General features: G+C 37.4%; 1 protein-coding gene across 2 annotated transcripts in view; it reads left to right on the top strand.

Moving 5' to 3' along the window:
- Positions 1-20900, top strand: part of CEP128 (centrosomal protein 128) — a 436342-nt gene that overhangs the window by 6483 nt on the left and 408959 nt on the right. For both annotated transcript variants that reach the window (XM_032624894.1, XM_032624895.1), the window contains 2 exons: positions 14127-14288; positions 15974-16060. In XM_032624894.1, the coding sequence (XP_032480785.1) occupies positions 14142-14288; positions 15974-16060 (234 nt within the window). In that variant the 5' untranslated portion in view covers positions 14127-14141. The remainder of the gene's footprint in view (positions 1-14126; positions 14289-15973; positions 16061-20900) is intronic.

Below are 20900 nucleotides of genomic sequence, written 5' to 3'. Positions count from 1 at the left end.
GGAAGAAATAAATATGGGGATTGAGAAAGAGTGGAGGAAAAATATTCATAATACTTTTTTTTTTTAAGTTTAAGGCTTTAGGATATGATTTCTGGAAAAAAAAGGGAATGCTTTTCAGCTTGAGAGAGGTTGTAAATATTCCTAATACGAGACAGGATTATTTAAAACTCATCTTAAAATAGCTGTAGGGCTTCCCTGGTGGCGCAGTGGTTGGGAGTCCGCCTTCCGATGCGGGGGACGCGGGTTCGTGCCCCGGTCCGGGAGGATCCCGCGTGCCGGGGAGCGGCTGGGCCCGTGGGCCGTGGCCGCTGGGCCTGCGTGTCCGGAGCCTGTGCTCTGCAGCGGGAGAGGCCGCAGCAGTGGGAGGCCCGTGTACCGCAAAAAAAAAAAAAAAAAAAAAAAATAGCTGTAGAAAATTGGATGTATAGCAGATTTACATAGTTAATACTTTATTATCTTATACTGTATTCATTATATAAACCTTTAGTTCTGAGTAAATGGGTACATATGGAATAGTTTGGCCTTAAATGCATTGGTTGTATGTGTATAGTGGGGGGAATGGATCGTAAGAAATATGGTAGGGAAGGACAAAAGAACCCCCAGACATTTCAGTGATTGGACAGTGTATTTGGAATTTACACAGTTCTTTTGCATCTAAGAATGCTGTGGAAAAGGCACTGGCTTAGAGACACAAGATCTAGGTTCCAGTTCTGTTATTGTAACTTTATCAAAGCAATCATGGATAAGTATTTTACTTAAAACTTTGTTTTCCTTTAGCAACAAAAGCAAAGGGTTGTAATTATACCAACTTTATAGGATTCAGGTGGAGATCAAAAGAGAAAATGCTAATGAAAATTCTTTGTAAGCTATAAAGCAATATGCAAATTTAAGGTACAAATAGCAATAAGAAATATTTCCCTTTCTTAAAATTTTTAATGTTGTTTTGTTCACTAGGAAAGTCAAGAGGAGTTTCTGTTTCTACTTGAAAAACTAATAGGAAGAAAACAAATAAGCTTTATAATACACTTAAGAAATAGTATGTTTCTTTTCTTCTTTTCTTTTTTTTTTTTTTTTTTTTTTTTTTTGCAGTATGCGGGCCTCTCACTGTTGTGGCCTCTCCCGTTGCGGAGCACAGGCTCCCGACGCGCAGGCCCAGTGGCCATGGCTCATGGGCCCAGCCGCTCCGCGGCATGTGGGATCTTCCCAGACCGGGGCACGAACCCGTGTCCCCTGCATCGGCAGGCGGACTCTCAACCACTGCACCACCAGGGAAGCCCGTATGTTTCTTTTGAAAACCTTAATGTTACAGGGAACAAATAAATAGCTCCAACTGATATTTATGATTACTTTCTCAAAAATTGGTGGCCTGTCACTTGTTATATCAATTGTTAATGCTTATTTTGTGCATCCTAGTATGAACCTGTCCTTTTTTGCTTCTACGGTTAGAAGATGCTGAAACCAACCTGTTTTCTCAAGAAGAGCAGGCTCGAGAGGAAACATCAGGAAATTAACCATCTTCTGAACCAAATCAGATGACTTACTAGTAACCTATATATATCAGTTGGCCTTTACTGCATAATAAATAAAACCTTGCCGGTATACAACAGTACACTTTGTCTGCTTATCTTGGCTAGACTCATTTGTTTGAGCTCAGCTGTCTGGCCTGCTGATCCAAGCTGGAAGCCACTGGGGCAACCACGTTTCCCACACCTTCCGGTGGGATAGCGTGGGCATGTCCTCATGGTGATGGAAGAGTTGTGGGGGAGTAGGTTCCAGTGCGTAATCCCATTTCAAGCATCTGCTTGTGCCATGTCAGCGAAAATCCAATTGGCCAAAGTAGGTCAAATAGCTGAGCTCAGAGACAGGGGGTAACTCTACCTATGGTGGGAGGGCAGTGCATCTTGGGAGGGGTGAAGAGTTGGAGCCAGATTATGCAAGGTACAACACTGTTCTGCATTTAATTTCTTCTATATACAATAGTGTGAAAACATTCTAAGTAGTTTGCTGAAAATCAAGTCCTTATGCTCAATGCTTGTATCTTGTTCTGGTTTTACAGTGTATAGGCATGGCTAATATCGAAGCTGTATTACTCACTATTTCCCTTCTGGTCTGTAGAGGAAAGCATTATCTTTCGAGCATTTAACCTTGATTAATTCTTCACAGTTGAATTGCTCATTTCTAACTGGAGAATGAGGCTGATAAACTTCCTTTGTCTTGGTTCTTTATCCAAAATAGGGTTACAAACTCAACTGCTAATTGGGTAACACACTGCTGAAGCAGGCCCAGTGGGGACTGCAAAGGGCAAAGGGCAAGAGGAAGGTATATGACAAACTCCAGGGCAGCCACTATTTATGTCTGTGTTGCCATGGGAAAATTCATCCCCAGTGTTGCCAGATCTTTGGATTTTTCTAGAAAAACTGGAAATTAGATTTTTTAAGTGAAGTCTCTTTGTTTTCAAATTAAGGTTTTAAGGTAACACAATGAGTGTTATTTAAAAATACATATTGGTTGGCTGGATTTGGTCTATAGTCTCCACTTTTCATCCTCTGATTTAAACAGAATGGTGTTAGAAACTCGGGGATCCTAGCTCTGTCTTTGCCCAGGCTGATCTGTTGCCCAATCTGGAACAGTTTGGACAATTATTAGGGGTTGGCTGCACCCCTAGAGGGCTGCATTATTGTCTGCTGTTTCGGGAATAGTGTAGTTTGTATTTATTTTTTATCTGTCAGCAAATAGAGAGAGTACAATTCTAGGGCTTAACTACAAGTAAGAAATCCATCTTCTGTTTGTTAGCATCCATTTCTGTTTTTTTTTTTTTCTCTTGGGTTTTTGTTTATTGTTTTTTATCTTGACATGTTTTAATTTAATTTTTTAAACTGCCTCATTTATTTTAGAAGTATGTGTAGGTGTAAGAGTCTAAAATATCTGTGAGACAGGGAAAGAGTTGTTAAGTAACTTTATTTTATTTTAAAACTGCACTAATTTTTAACAACTGGCAGATATATAATCAAGCAGCTACTAGTTTTATCTCCATGTCTGAGTAAACAGTCATTTTGTATGCCACATAGCCTTTTCCAGAAATGCCCCTGCCCCCTGCTTGATGGGTCCTGGTCCATGTGACTCTGCCCTCTTAACTCCAGCAAGGGGAGCAAAATGGAGCCTGGGGGCTGAGTCCTCCAGGCATCATCCATGGAGTAGAGGTATGTGTGTGTGAGAGAGATAGAGGAAGGGAGGGAGGGAGGAAGGAGGAGAGAGGAAGAGAGGAAATGGATGGCAACAACAGGAATAAGTGAAACATACAATAAAAAATCAAATCTAGTGTATTTGGAATATTAGTATATGTATGTTAGTATACATATATACTTAATTCTGTAAATCAGAAGGTCTCAACTGGGAATGATTTTACTTACCCACCCCATTCCTGCCCCAGGGGATATTTAGGAATATCCGGAGACAGTTTTAAAGCCATGCCCTGGTGGAAGGATGGGAGAGCTCTGCTTATTTGTCTCTTCTCTAGTTCCTCAGGGACAGATGGTTTTCAACTGAATCTCATTTCTTTGTCTCATCCATCTGTCAAACTTCTTCTCCTCCTTCCAGATGCGTGGAAAGATCCTAACCTGACTCCCCTGGCATTTTGTCATGTTACTTAGTTCACCATATATAGAACTTTTACAAGTCTTTCTCTCCCATCATGGACTGTGACTTATTTACTTTCATCTTTCATTTTTGATGTAGTGACGATTCAGTAAATGACGAATGCATGAATCTGTTGTACCTCTTTGATTCTGTTCCTGTGGCTTCTATTATCTCCTGGCTTAACTGAGAACTAGCTACTGGACTGGACAGTTGACTTGGATCTTTTTTTGTGAGGAGACTAGCAGTCCTCATTATGTTTAATTTTATTCCCCAACAAAAGATAATAAATTCAAATTGTAACATTACAATGAAACATTTAATTATTCAGGAGGAGGGCAAGACACATTATAATTAGCTCCCTCTTATGTGTCCTCGTATAGGTGGTAATAGATGCTGTTGAGTAGCCCAAGCAGTCTTAAGCTAAAGATTTGGCATGAGATCTCAACCACTCTGTCACCTTGGAAAATGTCCCCACCACATGGAGCTGGCCTTGGGTTGTGGGCAGTTGATGGCTTGACGTTTGGTGTTCTTGAGTCACTCTCAGTCCAGCGGATCTCCTCCGAGTGCCAGGTGTGTTAGAATTCTGGGCCTTGTGGTGTCAACAGTGAATACGTAGAGTAAATGCCTCCCCTCATAGAACATACATGAGGACTGGAACAAAATCCACACTTCTCTCAGCCTTGAAACTCTCCATGTGCTGTCCCTAGCCTGCTTCTCAGACTTCATCCCATGCCACCTTACTCCTTGCTCTCTGTGCTCCTGCCTTTTGCTGTTTCTCAAACCTGCCAAACTCCTTCCTACTTCATGTGCTCTGCATTTGCTCTTCCGCCTGTCTAGAATTCGGTTCCCCCCAGATGTCCGTGTGACTGGTTCCTTCTCATCATTAAGTTCTCTGATTATGAGACCCCTGTCCTGACCACTTTTCTCTAAAAAAGCTCTCTCAATCCCAGTTACTCTTAAATATTCTATTTTCAATTTTAGTTTTGCTGGAGTATAGTTGATTTACAATGTTGTGTTACTTTCCGGTGTACAGCAAAGTGAGCCAGTTATACGTATACATATATTCATTCTTTTTTAGATTCTCATATAGGTTATCACAGAATATTGAGTCAAGTTCCCTGTGCTATACAGTAGGTCCTTGTTGGTTATCTGTCTTATATATAGTTGTGTGTGTGTGTGTGTGTGTGTGTGTGTGTGTGTGTGTGTGTGTGTTCATCCCAAGCTCCTGACTTATCCCTCCCTGCCATGTTTCCCCTTTGGTAACCATAAGTTTGTTTTCGATATCTGTAAGTCTGTTTCTGTTTTGTAAATAAGGTCATTTGTATCTTTTTAAAAAAAATTTGATGCCACATATGAGTGATATCATATATTTGTCTTTCTCTGTCTGACTTACTTCACCTAGTATGATAATCTCTAGGTCCATCCACATTGCTGAAAATGGCATTATTTCATTCTTTTTTATGGCCGAGTAAAATTCCATTGTATATATATATGTACCACATCTTCTTTATCCGTTCCTCTGGTGATGGACATTTCGGTTGCTTCCGTGTCTTGGCTTTTGTAAATAGTGCTGCAGTGAACCTTGGGATGCATGTATTCTTTTGGATTATGGTTTTCTTTGGATATGCCCAGAAATGGGATTGCTTGATCATAGGTAGTTCTATTTTTAGTTTTTTAAGGAACCTCCATACTGTTCTCCATAGCGGTTGTGCCAATTTACATTCCCACCAACAGTGCAAGAGGGTCCCCTTTTCTCCACACCGTCTCCAGCATTTGTTGTTTGTACACTTTTTGATGATAGCCATCCTGAACCGTGTGAGGTGATACCTAACTGTCATTTTGATTTGCATTTCTCTGATAATTAGTGATGTTGAGCATCTTTTTGTGTGCTTTTTGGCCCTCTGTATGTCTTCTTTGGAGAAATGTCTATTTAGATCTTCTGCCCATTTTTTAATTGGGTTGTTTGTTTTTTTGACATAGAGCTGCATGAGCCGTTTGTATATTTTGGAGATTAACCCCTTGTTGGTCTCTTTGTTTGAAAATATTTTCTCCTATTCTGTGGGTTGTCTTTTCATTTTTATGCTTTTTTATTCATGTTTATGCTTTCTTTTGCTGTGTAGATGCTTTTAAGTTTAATTAAGCCCCATTTGTCTATTTTTGTTTTTATTTTCATTACCCTAGGACAGCAGTCCCAACCTTTTTGGCACCAGGGACCGGTTTCATGGAAGACCAGGGGGGATGGTTTCAGGGTGATTCAAGCTCATTAATTTGCACTTTATTTCTATTATTATTACATTGTAATATATAATGAAATAATTATACAACTCACCATAATGCAGAATCAGTGGGAGCCCTGAGCTTGTATTCACTTGCCACTCACTGATAGGGTTTTGATATGAGTCTGCAAACAATTGATTTGTTATGGTCTCCATGCAGTCAAACTTCTCTGCTAACGATAATCTGTATTTGCAGCCGTTCCCCAGTGCTAGCATCACTGCCTCAGCTCCACCTCAGATCATCAGGCATTAGATTTTCATAAGGAGTGTGCAATCTAGATCCCACACATGCGCAGTTCACAGTAGGGATCACGCTCCTATGAGAATCTAATGCCGCTGCTGATCTGACAGGAGGCGGAGCTCAGGTGGTAATGTGAGCGATGGGGAGTGGCCGTAAATACAGACGAAGCTTTGCTCACTCACCCGACGCTCACCTCCTGCTGTGTGGCCTGGTTCCTAACAGGCCATGGACTGTCCGGGGGTTGGGGACCCCTGCTCTAGGATGTCGATCAAAAAAGATATTGCTGTGATTTATGTCAAAGAGTGTTCTGCCTATGTTTTCCTCTAAGAGTTCTATAGTGTCCAGCCTTACATTTAGATCTTTGATCCATTTTGAGTTTATTTTTTTGTATGGCGTTAGAGAATGTTCTAATTTCATTCTTTTATGTGTAGCTGTCTAGTTTTCCCAGCACCACTTATTGAAGAGAATGTCTTTCCTCCATTGTATATTCTTGCCTCCTTTGTTGTAGATTAATTGACCATTAGTGTGTGAGTTTATTTCTGGACTTTCTGTCCTGTTCCATTGATTTGTATTTCTGTTTTTGTGCCGGCACCATACTGTTTTGATTACTGTAGCTTTATAGTATTGTCTGAAGCCAGGGAGTTGGATTCCTCCAGCTCCATTTTTCTTTCTCAGGATAGCTTTGGTTATTTGGGGTCTTTTGTGTCTTCATATAAATTAAAAAGTTTTTTGTTCTAGTTCTGTGAAAAATGCCATTGGTAATTTGATAGTGATTGTATTGAATCTGTAGATTGCCTTGGGTAGTATAGTCATTTTGACAGTATTGATTCTTCCAATCTAACTTTGATCTTATATGAATTTACCAAAAGGGTTTGAGGAGATTAAGTTACAGAGGAGGACTGACATAAAGATGACAGATACAGGTGATAATTGTTTGTACATGGTAATCTCTGCTGGTTTGTTAACTTTTTCTCTTGAAGGATGAGGCAATCACACGTCCTACAGCTATTGAAACAGTGAGAAATGTATTAAAAATTTTGAACTTGGTTAGTGATTAGGCTTAAAATACACTCCCTAGCTCCCCTGACCTCCTTTAAGTATCAGCATCATTACCTTGAATATGTTCTTTGAGGACAGCTGCCTTGGACAGGGACGTTTGAGGCACTTGGAGGCCACAGAGGCAATCACCTATTTAACATGCACTAGTCAGCCTTTGTGACACATCACCCCTGATGCTGGTTGCTTATCTTTTATGGAACAGCTTGCAAATCCTAATTGTTTTAAACTGGCTCTGAGGAAAAGAGGCTTGAGAATCAATAAATTTCAGCTCTCATACACACAAATGTGCACCATTATAATGAAGACAATCTGATGGCTCTTTAGGTCAAATAAAAAAAGAGGTGGACTTGAAAGTTTGTAAAGACTCACTGCAAGTTCTCTTATTAAAGGGTTGAAATTACAGGGCTGAATGCAGTTTTCTTCTCTTGCAGTGTTCAGGTTTGCATATGGGCATTTGTTTTTGATGGATAGATCCTCAGTGGGAGAGAATTGATGAAGGGTTCATTACTTGCTCTGGTGGCCGTATGTCTTCGTTATAAGGTTCATTAAGGCAGAAACAACAATATTTATGCCTTTAAATACTGATGTGTTGGGAGCAGCTAAATAAACTATTCTAAGAATTGTACCATCTGTTTTCAGACCCAGAGCTTTCTCTAAGTCTCTGGAGACTTTCACCCAAGGTCACCCATCTTAGTCCTCTCCAGAGTCTTGGAAGAAGCTCAGCATCTGAAAGGCAGACAATGTAAATAGTACTGCTTTCCCATCAATGGTAAATTTTGTTGTACCAGTAGGTGGTAGTAAACTGCAGAGAGTATTTACTGCTTTTTCTCCAGTTAAAGGAAATGCCTTTCTCACATTTAACCAGGATTTATGTGATTCAGTTTCTTTAAATTGTTCTTTAAGAGTTCTTTAATCATTCTTCAAATTTAGCAATTCTTTTCTTTTGTCAACAAACATCATGCTGAAATTTCTTATGGTAATAAGAATGCATTTCTAATCCAACTGAACTTTTTTCTTTTAACTCTTTAAAAATAATGATGAAGATTTTTCTTGAGCATACTAGGTGTTTTTCTACTAGTCTTAATAATTCTTCTTTGGAATTCAAATTGTAGTAATGATTAAATATCATTCATGAACCACTTTAAATTTGTTTTCCAAAGCAGAATTTGATTGCATAAGCCATGCCAGTACACATTAATATATTTTCACATAGTCCTTCAATTTTTAAGTTCATTCCAGTATTTAGTATGTTTAAGAGAATCATTTTTTGAATCTAATGACTGTTCAACAAAATTGCAAAGAAAGAATCATACATAATTAAAAAAATCATTCTTTTAGCTCACAAACTCATGATAAATGGTTTCTTTGGCCAGCCAGTACTCTTCAGTATGAAACATTAGAGATTGGCATTGAAATCCTGATTCTTTAGCTCATTGGTGAGAACTGGTGACATGACCCTACCTAGATAGATGTTAGGAGACTAGGAAGAATGGTCAGGTAAGTTGCCAGGAAGGAAAAGGAAACAGCTGCTAGGAAAAAGGGGGTTCCGAATGTATAGCTTTTATTTAAACACATTTTCCAGGTTGTCAACTTGTTATTAATCTGCTATCTCTGAAGGGGATCTTTATATTTGTTTTTCTTTCTTTTAACTATATATTTTTCTTTCTGATTATTCAGTCATTGTAGAAAATTCAGGAAGGATAGGAATGTTTAAAAAATAGAAATCAGCTGTAAACTCTACATGGTAAATACATATACTTTTATTTTCTTCCCCTTTTGTCATCGTCCTTTCCTGCTCCTCTAAATTGGTATATGGGTAATTTGCATTCACATACAGACATCATATAATGTTTATTACAAAATTGGGATTCATACTTTTATCCCTTGCATTGCTGTTTAATGTCACCAGTAACAGGGTTTTAATGTCTGTGTACTGTTCTACTACCTGTATGTACTGTGTTTTAACCATTCTCTTATAATTTGAAATATAAGTTGTTTTTATTTTCCCTGTATTATCACTTCTCAGTAAATATCCTTATATATAAATTTCTGTATGTATTTCAGATGATTTTGTTAGGGGAAATTTTGGAAGTGTAGTTGGTAGGTTAAATGTACAAACTGCTGACATAACAGACAACTTATATCAACTTACACATATCCAGTAGGAGAGGTTAGGAGTGTTCCTTCCCCTACAACCTGGCTAACATAGACATAATTATTTAAAGGAAAACAAGTTAATGGTCTAGAAAAGCATCTCACTGATAATTTATATTTCTTAGGTTTTAGATAGAACAGTTTTGCATGGCCATGCATATTTGTTGTTTTTATGTTACTGCTCAGTATGCTTTTATCAACATGGAATGAATCTAATACTTTGGGCACAATTTCACTGGGGGGAAGATTTTCAGAGGCCTGAAAATCTTATTTTCATTAATGCACTGATATTAGGGTAAACAGTACTTTTTTAAAATTAATTTTTTACTTGTAGTATAAAATAGTACATTCTTAATGGTCAGTGAAGAGTGTATAATTGGCGCTTACTGTTTTGTGCTTCTCTTCTTAGTTATCTTAAGGAGCTCTTGGGAACTATCTTCATGGGCTAACTCTAGTGGCCACTCCTTTCTCATTTGTTTCTCTTTTCCTCCGTCAACTCCATGTCTGGGGAGTGGAGGTGTTGGCTGACTGGCATCTTTTGGTAAGATTGGACCTCTGCCACCATATCTGCCTTCTGCTTTGTGACATTTAGGGTCAGGTGCTCTCTCTGTTACCTATGAGAGGCGTGTTTGACCTTTTGAATTGTCAGTAATAGTTTTAGAAAGTGCTAAGTTTTTATCAACAATAAAATACTAATCTAATTTCTATTCTTTATTATAATCAGATTCTTTAATGTCTTTAAAGTCCTTCAACCCTTATGACACGTAATTGAAGTCCTTTCATATGCTATAAAAGTGAATGTTTCATAAGCTATTAAAAAAACCATGCAAAATTCTCAGATATAGCTCACCTTAAAATCTTGATATTTCTACAGGGGTTCCATCAGATGCAGGAGTTTGAAAATCTTTTATTGCTCAAAGTAATTGAAATTAAAAGCTGAAGACTTTGTGTGTGAAATAGTGAAATTCATGCTGGAAAGTGTGATTTTTTTCTTATTAAAAGTATGTAATCCGGGCTTCCCTGGTGGCGCAGTGGTTGCGAGTCCGCCTGCCGATGCAGGGGACGCGGGTTCGTGCCCCGGTCGGGGAGGATCCCGCATGCCGCGGGGCGGCTGGGCCCGTGGGCCATGGCCGCTGAGCCTGCGCGTCCGGAGCCTGTGCTCCGCAGCGGGAGAGGCCGCAGCAGTGAGAGGCCCGCGTACAGCATAAAAAAAAAAAAAAAAGTATGTAATCCTTAATAGGGGTGAGAGGTTTTTTTTTTTTTAATGTGACAATTACAAATAATTTAGTTAATGCTGTTGTTAATTTTGTGTAATGCTGCTAATATTTTCTGTTTTAAATTCACATATCCCATGTCTTTACTTGTTAATATTTATCAACTGATTATAACGTGTTTTCCATTAAGAAAGACTGCAAGGTACATATACCCGCGGTAAAAGTATAGAAGTGTGGTGTGGAAAGTTAAACACAAAATCATTCTGGTAGTTATCCCAGGGGAGGTGGGGCAGGAGTAGTACTGGGTGGAGGGTAGTGTGAGAGGGTACTAAGACTTTATTTATAGCGTTCTAAATATTTTATTAAAAATATTAGAAGCACACGTGTCAGAATGGGAAATAACAATATTAAGAATATATTCTTAAAAATAATAGGGAAATAAGGTGATAGAAATAGAATAAAGAAGACAGAAATAGAAAAGAATAATAATAACATTCTAGGTAGTAGATACATGCATGCTTGTTATATTAGTCTCTACTATTTTATATTTTAAATATTTTCTCAAATTTTAAAAAATAACCATAAAATTTTCAGTTATCACTGTTTGTAGTCAAATTGAAACTCAGACTGTCTGCTCATTAGATGAGTCTGATACACCATTTATATCCATTGAAGTTGTGTGTAGATAACTGATTATTATTAAAAGTTTGGTACTCAAAAAAATCAGGTTGTCTCATAGATGGTTATCTTGTTTCCTGCTCTCACCAGTAGCCATTATAGTTAACATCTGGTTTCCAATGTTACCTTTTCATTCTGCGTGGTGGTATCCTAACTCCAATTTAGTTTCCAGAATTTTGACTTATTAAAATGATATTCATTATACTTTTAGATACAAAATTTTGACAGATCTAGGCATAATTATTATTTTCCATTATACAAAAAGTAGAAGGAACAGGAAATAAAAACCCCTTTACTCTGAGGCCAATGATTTGATTTGTTTTTAAGGCTCTTTATTATATGCAGCATAGATATGTCACTTAGTTTTTTTCCTGGTGCCTAATACAGATTTTATATTGCTACTTGATTCCCAGCCTCCCTCATTTTGATATTTTTATGCTTAAATGAAATGAGAGGGGGTTGAAGAGGCTGTAGACAACATGTGAACCATGGCCTGCTGCTGCCTGTAATGATTTTTACTAACTGTTAAGATTGTTCGTAAGTAGTGTTTAGGGGACAGCAGAGCAAAGTAGAATGAAGAGAATACTGAAGGTAGAGAAGCCTGGCTGAATCCTGGGTCTGCATCCTTGGTCTGCTACTTAAAATCATTATATGGTGTTGGACTTGTTACTTAACAGCTCCCCCTCAGCATCCTCGATAGATTAGGGGTTAACTGCCCATTTTAATAAGTTATTAAGAGAATTAAGTTGGATTGTCTGTGTAAGCATCTATATAGTACTTAGCGTTGTAGCAGGCTCTCAGAAAATTGATTTTTCCTGTTTTCACTAATGGAAAATGTTGGAATGTACATTTACATAGAGCAAATGATTTTAGGTCATGTGGCATACATAGATTTATGGGTGTGCTCACATGAGTGCGCACAGGTGTGCAAAGACACACACACACACACACACACACACCCCCGTGATTTCCTAAGTATAAAGGTGAACTTTGCATTTAAGATTTCTTCTTAAGTTTATTCTTTTGGATTTAAACAGTTGTGATCCTGCAAAATCATAGCCAAACAATTGCTTCAGCCTGTTTCTTGTTCATGTTTTTTGACGTTAGAGAGCTACATCGTGGGCACTGTACCTTTATACTTCTAGACAGGGGAAGGGGGCAAGAACCAGAGAAGAGAGATGAGGAAGGAAGTTGAGAGGCCTGGGCAGAGGAGAGGCTCGAGTGTGACAGGTGTTTGCTAGCCCTGTCTCAGCCAGCTCGAAGAAGTTGGATGTTCCGTTGATTCTTTTCCTGGTGCTACACGGACAGACTGTATTTCACTTTGAAAAACCTAAACTCACAGCAAGCTTCCTTGCTTATCTTTTTATTTAGTTTTATTTTATTTAATATATTAAAAACATGACTACTTTCATTAAATGCTCGAGAATCTATACATATTTAACAAATTCCCTTTATCTTGGCTTTAGATGTATGGTCATGTACTTCCCAGATGCATTCAGAATAAAGATCCAAAAATTTCAGAATATTCTTGATTATTAAAGAGAGGTTTCATCATACTGTATTTAAAAGGCCAGAAAACTGGTCATACAGATTTTAGGAAGATTATAACAATTAATGTTAAAATAAAGATTATGTTAACCTTCTATTAAGCAGAATATGAAATTATTGGAATACTCAAACTTTCACTTTTGATAATTGAATTTTCTCTGATGCTTCTTTGTTACAAATATATTTCATTTCTTCAATTTCTGTAAAAGGTATTTTGAAACTTTTGAGATCGTCTTGCGTGAAATAATTTTCTTTTGCATTAGATTGAAAATTGAGGTAAGGATAGGAGGAAAGCATATTTAGAGACTTTTCTACTGATGAGATTATATTCAGGATGTTTGGCTTTCTGTTTTGGTGGAGATGTTGAAGATTCCATCTTCTCACACACTTGTTATTGTAGAGTTTGTACCTCTATTACTGCATTTGTTTAATTCTACTATATTTTAAATTAAGGTGTATGAGAGTGTTCACTGTACAGTGAATGGAATTCTTTTATTTTAGGTCATTCTGTGTGTGTTGTATTTTTGTTTAAAGATACACATGTTCTTATAGCTTAGTAGAATGGACATCAGACTAGGGCTTCCCTGGCAGTGCAGTGGTTAAGAATCCACCTGCCTATGAAGGGAACGTGGGTTTGAGCCATGGTCGGGGAAGATCCCACATGCCGTGGAGCAACTAAGCCCCGCGCTCCACAACTACTGAGCCTGTGCACCACAGCTACTGAAGCCTGTGCACCTAGAGCCCATGCTCTGCAACAAGAGAAGCCACCGCAATGAGAAGCCTGCACACCACAACAAAGAGTAGGTCCCACTCGCTGCAACTAGAGAAAGCCTGTGCGCAGCAACAAAGACCCAATACAGCCAAAAATATAAAACAAATAAAGAAAAAAAAAGAATGGACATCAGACTAATATTGAGATCTGCAGGTTTTAGCCTTAGAGAATATCTGTGTTTTTTTTTTTTTCTTCATTGTAGAGATACCAATCTATGTGTCTCATATACCTTACAGTGTTGTTGGTAGAGTTATGTGAGATACTGTATGTGAAAGAGCTTATAAAATTTAGGAGCATTGCACAAAATTAAGTGATTATTATTTGGAGTTGTAAATGTCTGAGGAATTGCTCATAAACCAGAAGAAACAAAGGAGGGAGAATTACATGTGGAAATGACTTGTGTTTTCAAGCTATGTGTTAGAAATTATGATATGGCAAAGGGCTAATGTAATAAATACTTTAAAAGATCAAAAAGTACATAGTTAAATTAATCTCTTATTTCTGTGCTCTTACCATTTGATTGACCTTGACCTGGATTTATTTTTAAGGATTTTTGCACCTCAATGGCAGGATCCTCCAACGATTCAGACCACTTCTGCTCTCATGACCGATTGGGTCGATGGGCTGCCAGTTCAATACACAGGGAAACTCGAAATCATCCTACTGTGGATGTCACGGAGAAGGTCAACACTATAACAAGTACTTTACAGGTTAGTTTAGCAATGGTTGCATGTAATAGATTTTAACTAGGTTGAGCTAAGAAATGGTTTCAGTCAGTGTATTAGTTTTTTTATGCCACAGTAACAAATTTGCACAAAACTAATGTCTAAAAAACCCAGAAATTAATTTTCTTAAAGTTCTGTAGGTCAGAATCTGACCCTGGTTTCATTGGACTAAAAGCAGGATGTCAGTAGGGCTGTATTCTTTTTTGGAGGCCCTAGGGAAATATCTGTTCCTTTTCCAGCTTCTAGAGGCTGCCCACATTCCTTGTTTTGTAGCCCCTTCTTTCCTCTTCAAAGCCAGGAAGGGTGGGTTGAGTACTTCTTACATCATATCACTCTGACTACTCTTCTGCTTCCCTCTTCCACTTTTAAGGATGCTTTTGATTGAGTCCACCCAGTAATCCAGGATAATCTCCTCATCCCAAGGTCCTTAACTTAATCATAGCTGCAAAATCCCTTTTGCCATATAAGGAAACATACACATAGGTTCGAGGGATTAGGACTTGGACATCTTTGGGGGCATTATTCTGCCTAACACGGTCAGTAAAGATATATTTGAAATATATGATAGGTTGTGGAAATGTTTTGGGATAAGGCAGTATTTCCAAATAAAGTACTGTGGGAGTGCAACCAATAGGAATTATTATCATAGTTTACCTTCTTGTGGACATTTGCCTTTAGAGAAGTTGTTCATATTTTGGGTAGGTAACTTATTCATGGATTAATGATACTGAGATGCCATTTTTATTTAGAGGCTAATTTTTGACAGTGTTTGGAAGTTTGAGTGGCAGCAGTTTACATTCCCTGCATAGGAAAGGGCTTTGGAAAAGAGGTGGAGGAAGGGCAAAAAGGAAACTCAGACTTTTTTTCCTACCCTTTAATCTCTTACTTCTGTTTTGCCTGGATAAACATGGATTTTGGCTTTCAATTGCTTTGGGTTAGTATGCTTAGATAAGAAGAGGCTAATTTCTGGTGGAGAAACCATAATTTGATTTAAAACTCCGGAGCCTTTTTCTTTCTAAACTTATTTAAATTAACATAATATTGGATTCTTGCAGTACAAATTCTTGTACTTTCCCGCTACTGAAACATACTAGTAAGTATATATTTTTGAAAGAAATGTCTCCATTTACCTCTCAGGTGAAACCTAGCATATTTAGGTGGAAACCATTTTTATTGTAATTACAAACAAATTTTATAGCTAAAAGTTAAAGGATACTTTGTTTTCTTTTCTCTTAATGGAGTCCTTGAGGTAAAGTAATAACTGAAATAACATTGATCCTAATGATTTGCTTGTCATGAACACAATCGACTAGATTTTTCTCAGGATTTCTCTTCTATAAAGAGGGTCTGAATTAGTTGAGGTGCACAAATTGACGATGAGGATTCTTTTCCAATTTATGGTTTTGTTGCCTACTTATTATGGAACCTTGGATAAGGATTGAAATTTTGTGCTTCAGATTTCACACAAGTAAATTGCAGATGGGTTTGAGTTTCTCTGTCAGTGCTGTTAATAAGATTTATTTGATATTTATGAAGTATATTACCCAACTTAATTATTATATAAATTGTACCTTTTGCAAATGGGTGACCTAGCTGTTTGATATGCCGCTAAGATTGATTGGGGAAAACATTGTTTGGAGCAATTAATAAAGTCCACTTTCTTTCTTTAGGACACTAGTCGGAACCTGCGGCAAGTTGACCAGATGCTTGGACAGTATCGAGAATATAGTAATGGACAGGCGGGGGCTATAGAACACGTAAGAATGTTTACATATGTTTGCATTTACTCTTACCCACCTTTTTGGAAATTTAGTTGTTGAGGAGTATGGATGTGAGATAGAGGACGTAACCACTGTGAATAGCTTTAGCTTTTCAACTGCTTTATTATTTTATAGTTTAAATTTAGCTTGTCAGATGGCTTGCCAGCTAGTCTATATAGATAGATTCTATTGAATTTGAAAGCTTTACTTTTTTTTTTTTTTTTGGCTGTGCCACATGGCTTGTGCAATTTTAGTTCCCTGACTAGGGATTGAACCCCCGGCCCTCGGCAGTGAGAGTATGGAGTCCTAACCACTGGACCACCAGGGAATTCCCTAAAATGAATATTTTTTTAATTAATATTTTGCTAATTCTGTCTCTTATTTCCTTCTTTTGGAATTTGCTAACTCATCTTCTGTAAACTCTTAGAAAAACCAAAGAAATTTATTCCTTCATGTTTCTAATTATGAGTATACACTCTAATAAGATTAGTATTACATGTGTGCTATAATGGTAGTTTTATATATATCTGTGCTGTACTGAGTTGTCACATAAGCCCCAAGTTTAATTGATTATTTGTTATTTTCTTTTTACAAAGCAGAAGTATAGTCATCATTTGCTTGTAATCGGAAGCTAATTGCTTGAGCACAGGGAACATATTTTCTCTCATAAGGTTTTTTTTTTTACTACTTTCATTTCGAAAATAAACTTGAACTTTCTTGTATCTACCAAATTTTAATGATTTGTGGTATATTTGCAGATGGGGCCATAGATTTTATATATTTGGGTAGCTCATGAAATGTTTTAGATTTAAGTACCTTATTAATAATGGGAGTTAATTCTTTGCTCTTTATTAGTAAAAAAATAAAAACATTATTAACTAGTAGCAGAGAAAAACCTACTTTGTCAGGTTGAATATTAGACGAATTTCCCTTGAATTGAGCAATTGGGAAATAAAACTATGTATTAAGTGAAACTTCTGTACAGGTAAGCTTTTAAAACACAGAATGTGTTCTCCTAGAATTGGTAGGCCTAGAATTGAATAATGCTGAGCTCTGGGAGAGTAGCTTTATACATGAGAAGTAGATAAGCTCAACAGGTATTTCTTTCCCATCTGAGTTGTAAGTACTTAGACTGCAAAGCCACTCATTTAAAATAGGACACAGGAAAATAAGATTCTTTCCTTTTACTTTAGGCTGTTCCTTGTCTGGTCTAGAGTCTTCCCCTTAGTTTCCTCAAATTCTTGTTCTGAAAGTAGTTGTCTCTCAATGATTTCTGCTCCCAGCATGCCAGAGGGGGATGTCACTCATTGCCTTATATTTACACTCTCTCGATAGAGCAATGATTTCCACCCTACCACCTGTAAGTAACCTGGGGGGGCACCTGCTGTAATCTATGGGAAGATGTGCAACTCAGAAAGAGTATTTCTCACAACAAGTGAATCTGATGGGCTGCTCAGTGAAAATTGCTTTCTTAGCATTAAAATACTTACTGTTACGACATATAGCAGTAAAATGGGCATACCTAAAAATGAGTGTATGTAATGTGCCAACTATCATGTGATTTATCTGAATCTTTCTATTTGTATTCTTTAAGTCCTCTAAGTACATGATAGTATTATCCTCTATTTTAAAAATTTTAATTATTGTGTGTTCTGTTTAGGGAGGGACCCTGGAGAGTGATTTGTTTGTTTCTTTCTTTTTGAGACTGTGCTCCAGCTCATGCAAGTTCTCTTGATGTAGAACCTGCTATTTTTTTTCAACAGCCTGTAACAGGCTAATTCATTTTCAAATTATTGTTATTATAATTATTATTTTATTGAGGTATAGTTGATTTACAATGTGTTAGTTTCTGGTGTACAGCAAAGTGATTCAGTTATACACACATGCATATATATTTTAATATTCTTTTCTATTATGGTTTATTATAGGATATTGAATATAGTTCCCTGTGCTATAGAGTAGGACCTTGTTTATCTACTTTATATATAATAGTTTGTATCTGCTAATCTCAAATTCCTAATTTATCCCTCACCTACCCCCTTTCCCCTTTGGTAACCATAGTTTTCTATGTCTGTGAGTCTGTTTTGTAAATAAGTTCATTTGTATCATATTTTAGTTTCCACATATAAGTGATATCATATGATATTTGTCTTCCTCTTTCTGACTTACTTCACTTAGTATTATAATCTCTAGGTTCATCCAATGTTGCTGCAAATGGCGTTATTTCATTTTAAATGGCTGAGTAGTATTCCATTGTATATATGTATATACCACATCTTCTTTATCCGTTCATCTGTTGATGGACATTTAGGTTGCTTCCATGTCTTGGCTATTGTAAATACTGCTGCTATGAACATTGGGGTGCATGCATCTTTTTGAATTAGAGTTTTTTCTGGATATGCCCAGGAGTGGGATTGCTGGATCTTATGGCAATTCTGTTTTTAGTTTTTTAAGGAACATCCATACCTTTTTCCATAGTGCTGCACCAGTTTACTTTCCCACCAACAGTGTAGGAGTGTTCCTTTTTCTTCACACCCCCATTAGCATTTATTATTTGCAGACTTTTTAATGATGGCCATTCTGACTGGTGTGAGGTGATACTGCAGCTTTGATTTTCATCTCTCTAATAATTAGTGATGTTGAGCAACTTTTCATATGCCTATTGACCGTCTGTATGTCTTCTTTGGAGAAATGTCTATTTAGGTCTTCTGCCCATTTTTTTTTTTTTTTTTTTTTTTTTTTTGCGGTATGCGGGCCTCTCACTGCCGCGGCCTCTCCCGTCGCGGAGCACAGGCCCCGGACGCACAGGCCCAGCGGCCATGGCTCACGGGCCCAGCCGCTCCGCGGCATGCGGGATCCTCCCGGACCGGGGCACGAACCCGCGTCCCCTGCATCGGCAGGCCGACTCTCAACCACTGCGCCACCAGGGAAGCCCTCTGCCCATTTTTTGATTGGATTTTTTGTTGTTGTTATTGAGTTGTATGAGCTGTTTGTTTATTTTGGAAATTAATCCTTTGTCGCGTTGTTTGCAAATATTTTCTCCCATTCCGTAGGTTGTCTTTTCAGTTTGTTTATGGTTTCCTTTGCTGTGCAAAAGCTTATAAATTTGATTAGGTCCCATTTGTTTCCGTTTGCTTTTATTTCTATTGCCATGGGAGACTGACCTAAGAAAACATTGCTACGATTTATGTTGGAGAATGTTTTGCCTATGTTCTCTTCTAGGAGTTTTATGGTGTCATGTCTTAAGTCTTTAAGCCATTTTGAGTTTATTTTTGTGTATGGTGTGAGGGAGTGTTCTAACTTCATTGATTTACATGCGACTTTCCAGCTTTCCCAACACCACTTGCTGAAGAGACTGTCTTTTCTCCATCATGTATTCTTGCCTCCTTTGTTGTAGATTAATTGACCGTCGGTATGTGGGTTTATTTCTGAGCTCTCTATCCTGTTCCATTGATCTATATGTCTGTTTTTGTGCCAATACCATGCTGTTTGGATTACTGTAGCTTTTTGTAGTATTGTCTGAAGTTTGGGAGGGTTATGCCTCAAGCTTTGTTCTTTTTCCTCAGGATACTTTGGCAATTCTGCGTCTTTTATGGTTCCATATAAATTTTAGGATTATTTGTTGTAGTTCTGTGAAAATGTCATGGGTATTTTGATGGGGTTTGCATTAAATCTGTAGATTGCTTTGGGCTGTATTACCATTTTAACTATATTAATTCTTCCAGTCTAAGAGCATGGGATATCTTTCCATTTCTTTGAGTCATCTTCAGTTTCTTTTATCAATGTTTTATAGTTCTCAGCATAAAAGTCTTTCAAAACCTCTTTGGTCAGGTTTATTCCTAAGTACTTTTTCTTGTTTTTGGATGCAATTTTAAAAGGGATTGTTAGGGACTGTTTGTTTACATGCCTTTTCTGATATTTCATTGTTAGTGCAAAGAAATGCAACAGATTTCTGTATGCTAACCTTGTATCCTGCTACCTTGCTGAATTCGTTTATCAGTTCTAGTAGTTTTTGTGTTGAGTCTTTAGGGTTTTCTATATATAGTATCATGTCATCTGCATATAATGACAATTTTACCTCTTCCCTTCCAATTTGGATACCTTTTATTTCTTTTTCTTGTCTGGCTGCTGTGGCTAGGACTTTCAATACTATGTTGAATAGGAGTGGTGAGAGGGCATCCTTGTCGTGTTCCAGATTTTAGTGGGAAGGCTTTCAGCTTTTCACTGTTGAGTATTATGTTGGCTGTGGGTTTGTCATAAATAGCTTTCATTATTATGAGATATGTTCCCCCTATGCCCACTTTGGTAAGAGTTTTTATCATGAATGGATATTGAATTTTCGTTAATCCATTTTAATCAGTGTTCAACTGTTAAAAAAATTTCTCCATGTTAAATATCCATTGCCTAATTGAAATTAGCATTTCTCTTTTAAAATATAAGACATTTCCTAGGAAATGGGATCAGCCATTCTGCTCTAGGGAAGACAAGAACTTTTATTATTTTTATTTATTTATTTAAAAAATTTTTGAATTTTATTTATTTTTTTATACAGCAGGTTCTTATTAGTCATCAATTTTATACACATCAGTGTATACATGTCAATCCCAATCATCCAATTCATCACACCCCCACCCCCACACCCCCACGGCTTTCCTCCCTTGGTGTCCATACGTTTGTCTCTACATCTGGGTCTCAATTTCTGCCCTGCAAACCGGTTCATCTGTACCATTTTTCTACATTCCACGTATATGCATTAATATACGATATTTGTTTTTCTCTTTCTCACTGGCTTCACTCTGTATGACAGTCTCTAGATCCATACATGTCTCAACAAATG

This window comes from Phocoena sinus, chromosome 2 (genome assembly GCF_008692025.1).
Source record: "Phocoena sinus isolate mPhoSin1 chromosome 2, mPhoSin1.pri, whole genome shotgun sequence".
Lineage (NCBI taxonomy): Eukaryota > Metazoa > Chordata > Mammalia > Artiodactyla > Phocoenidae > Phocoena > Phocoena sinus.
Note: the sequence above shows the minus strand (reverse complement) of the source record. Positions and strands in the feature narration are given on the sequence as shown.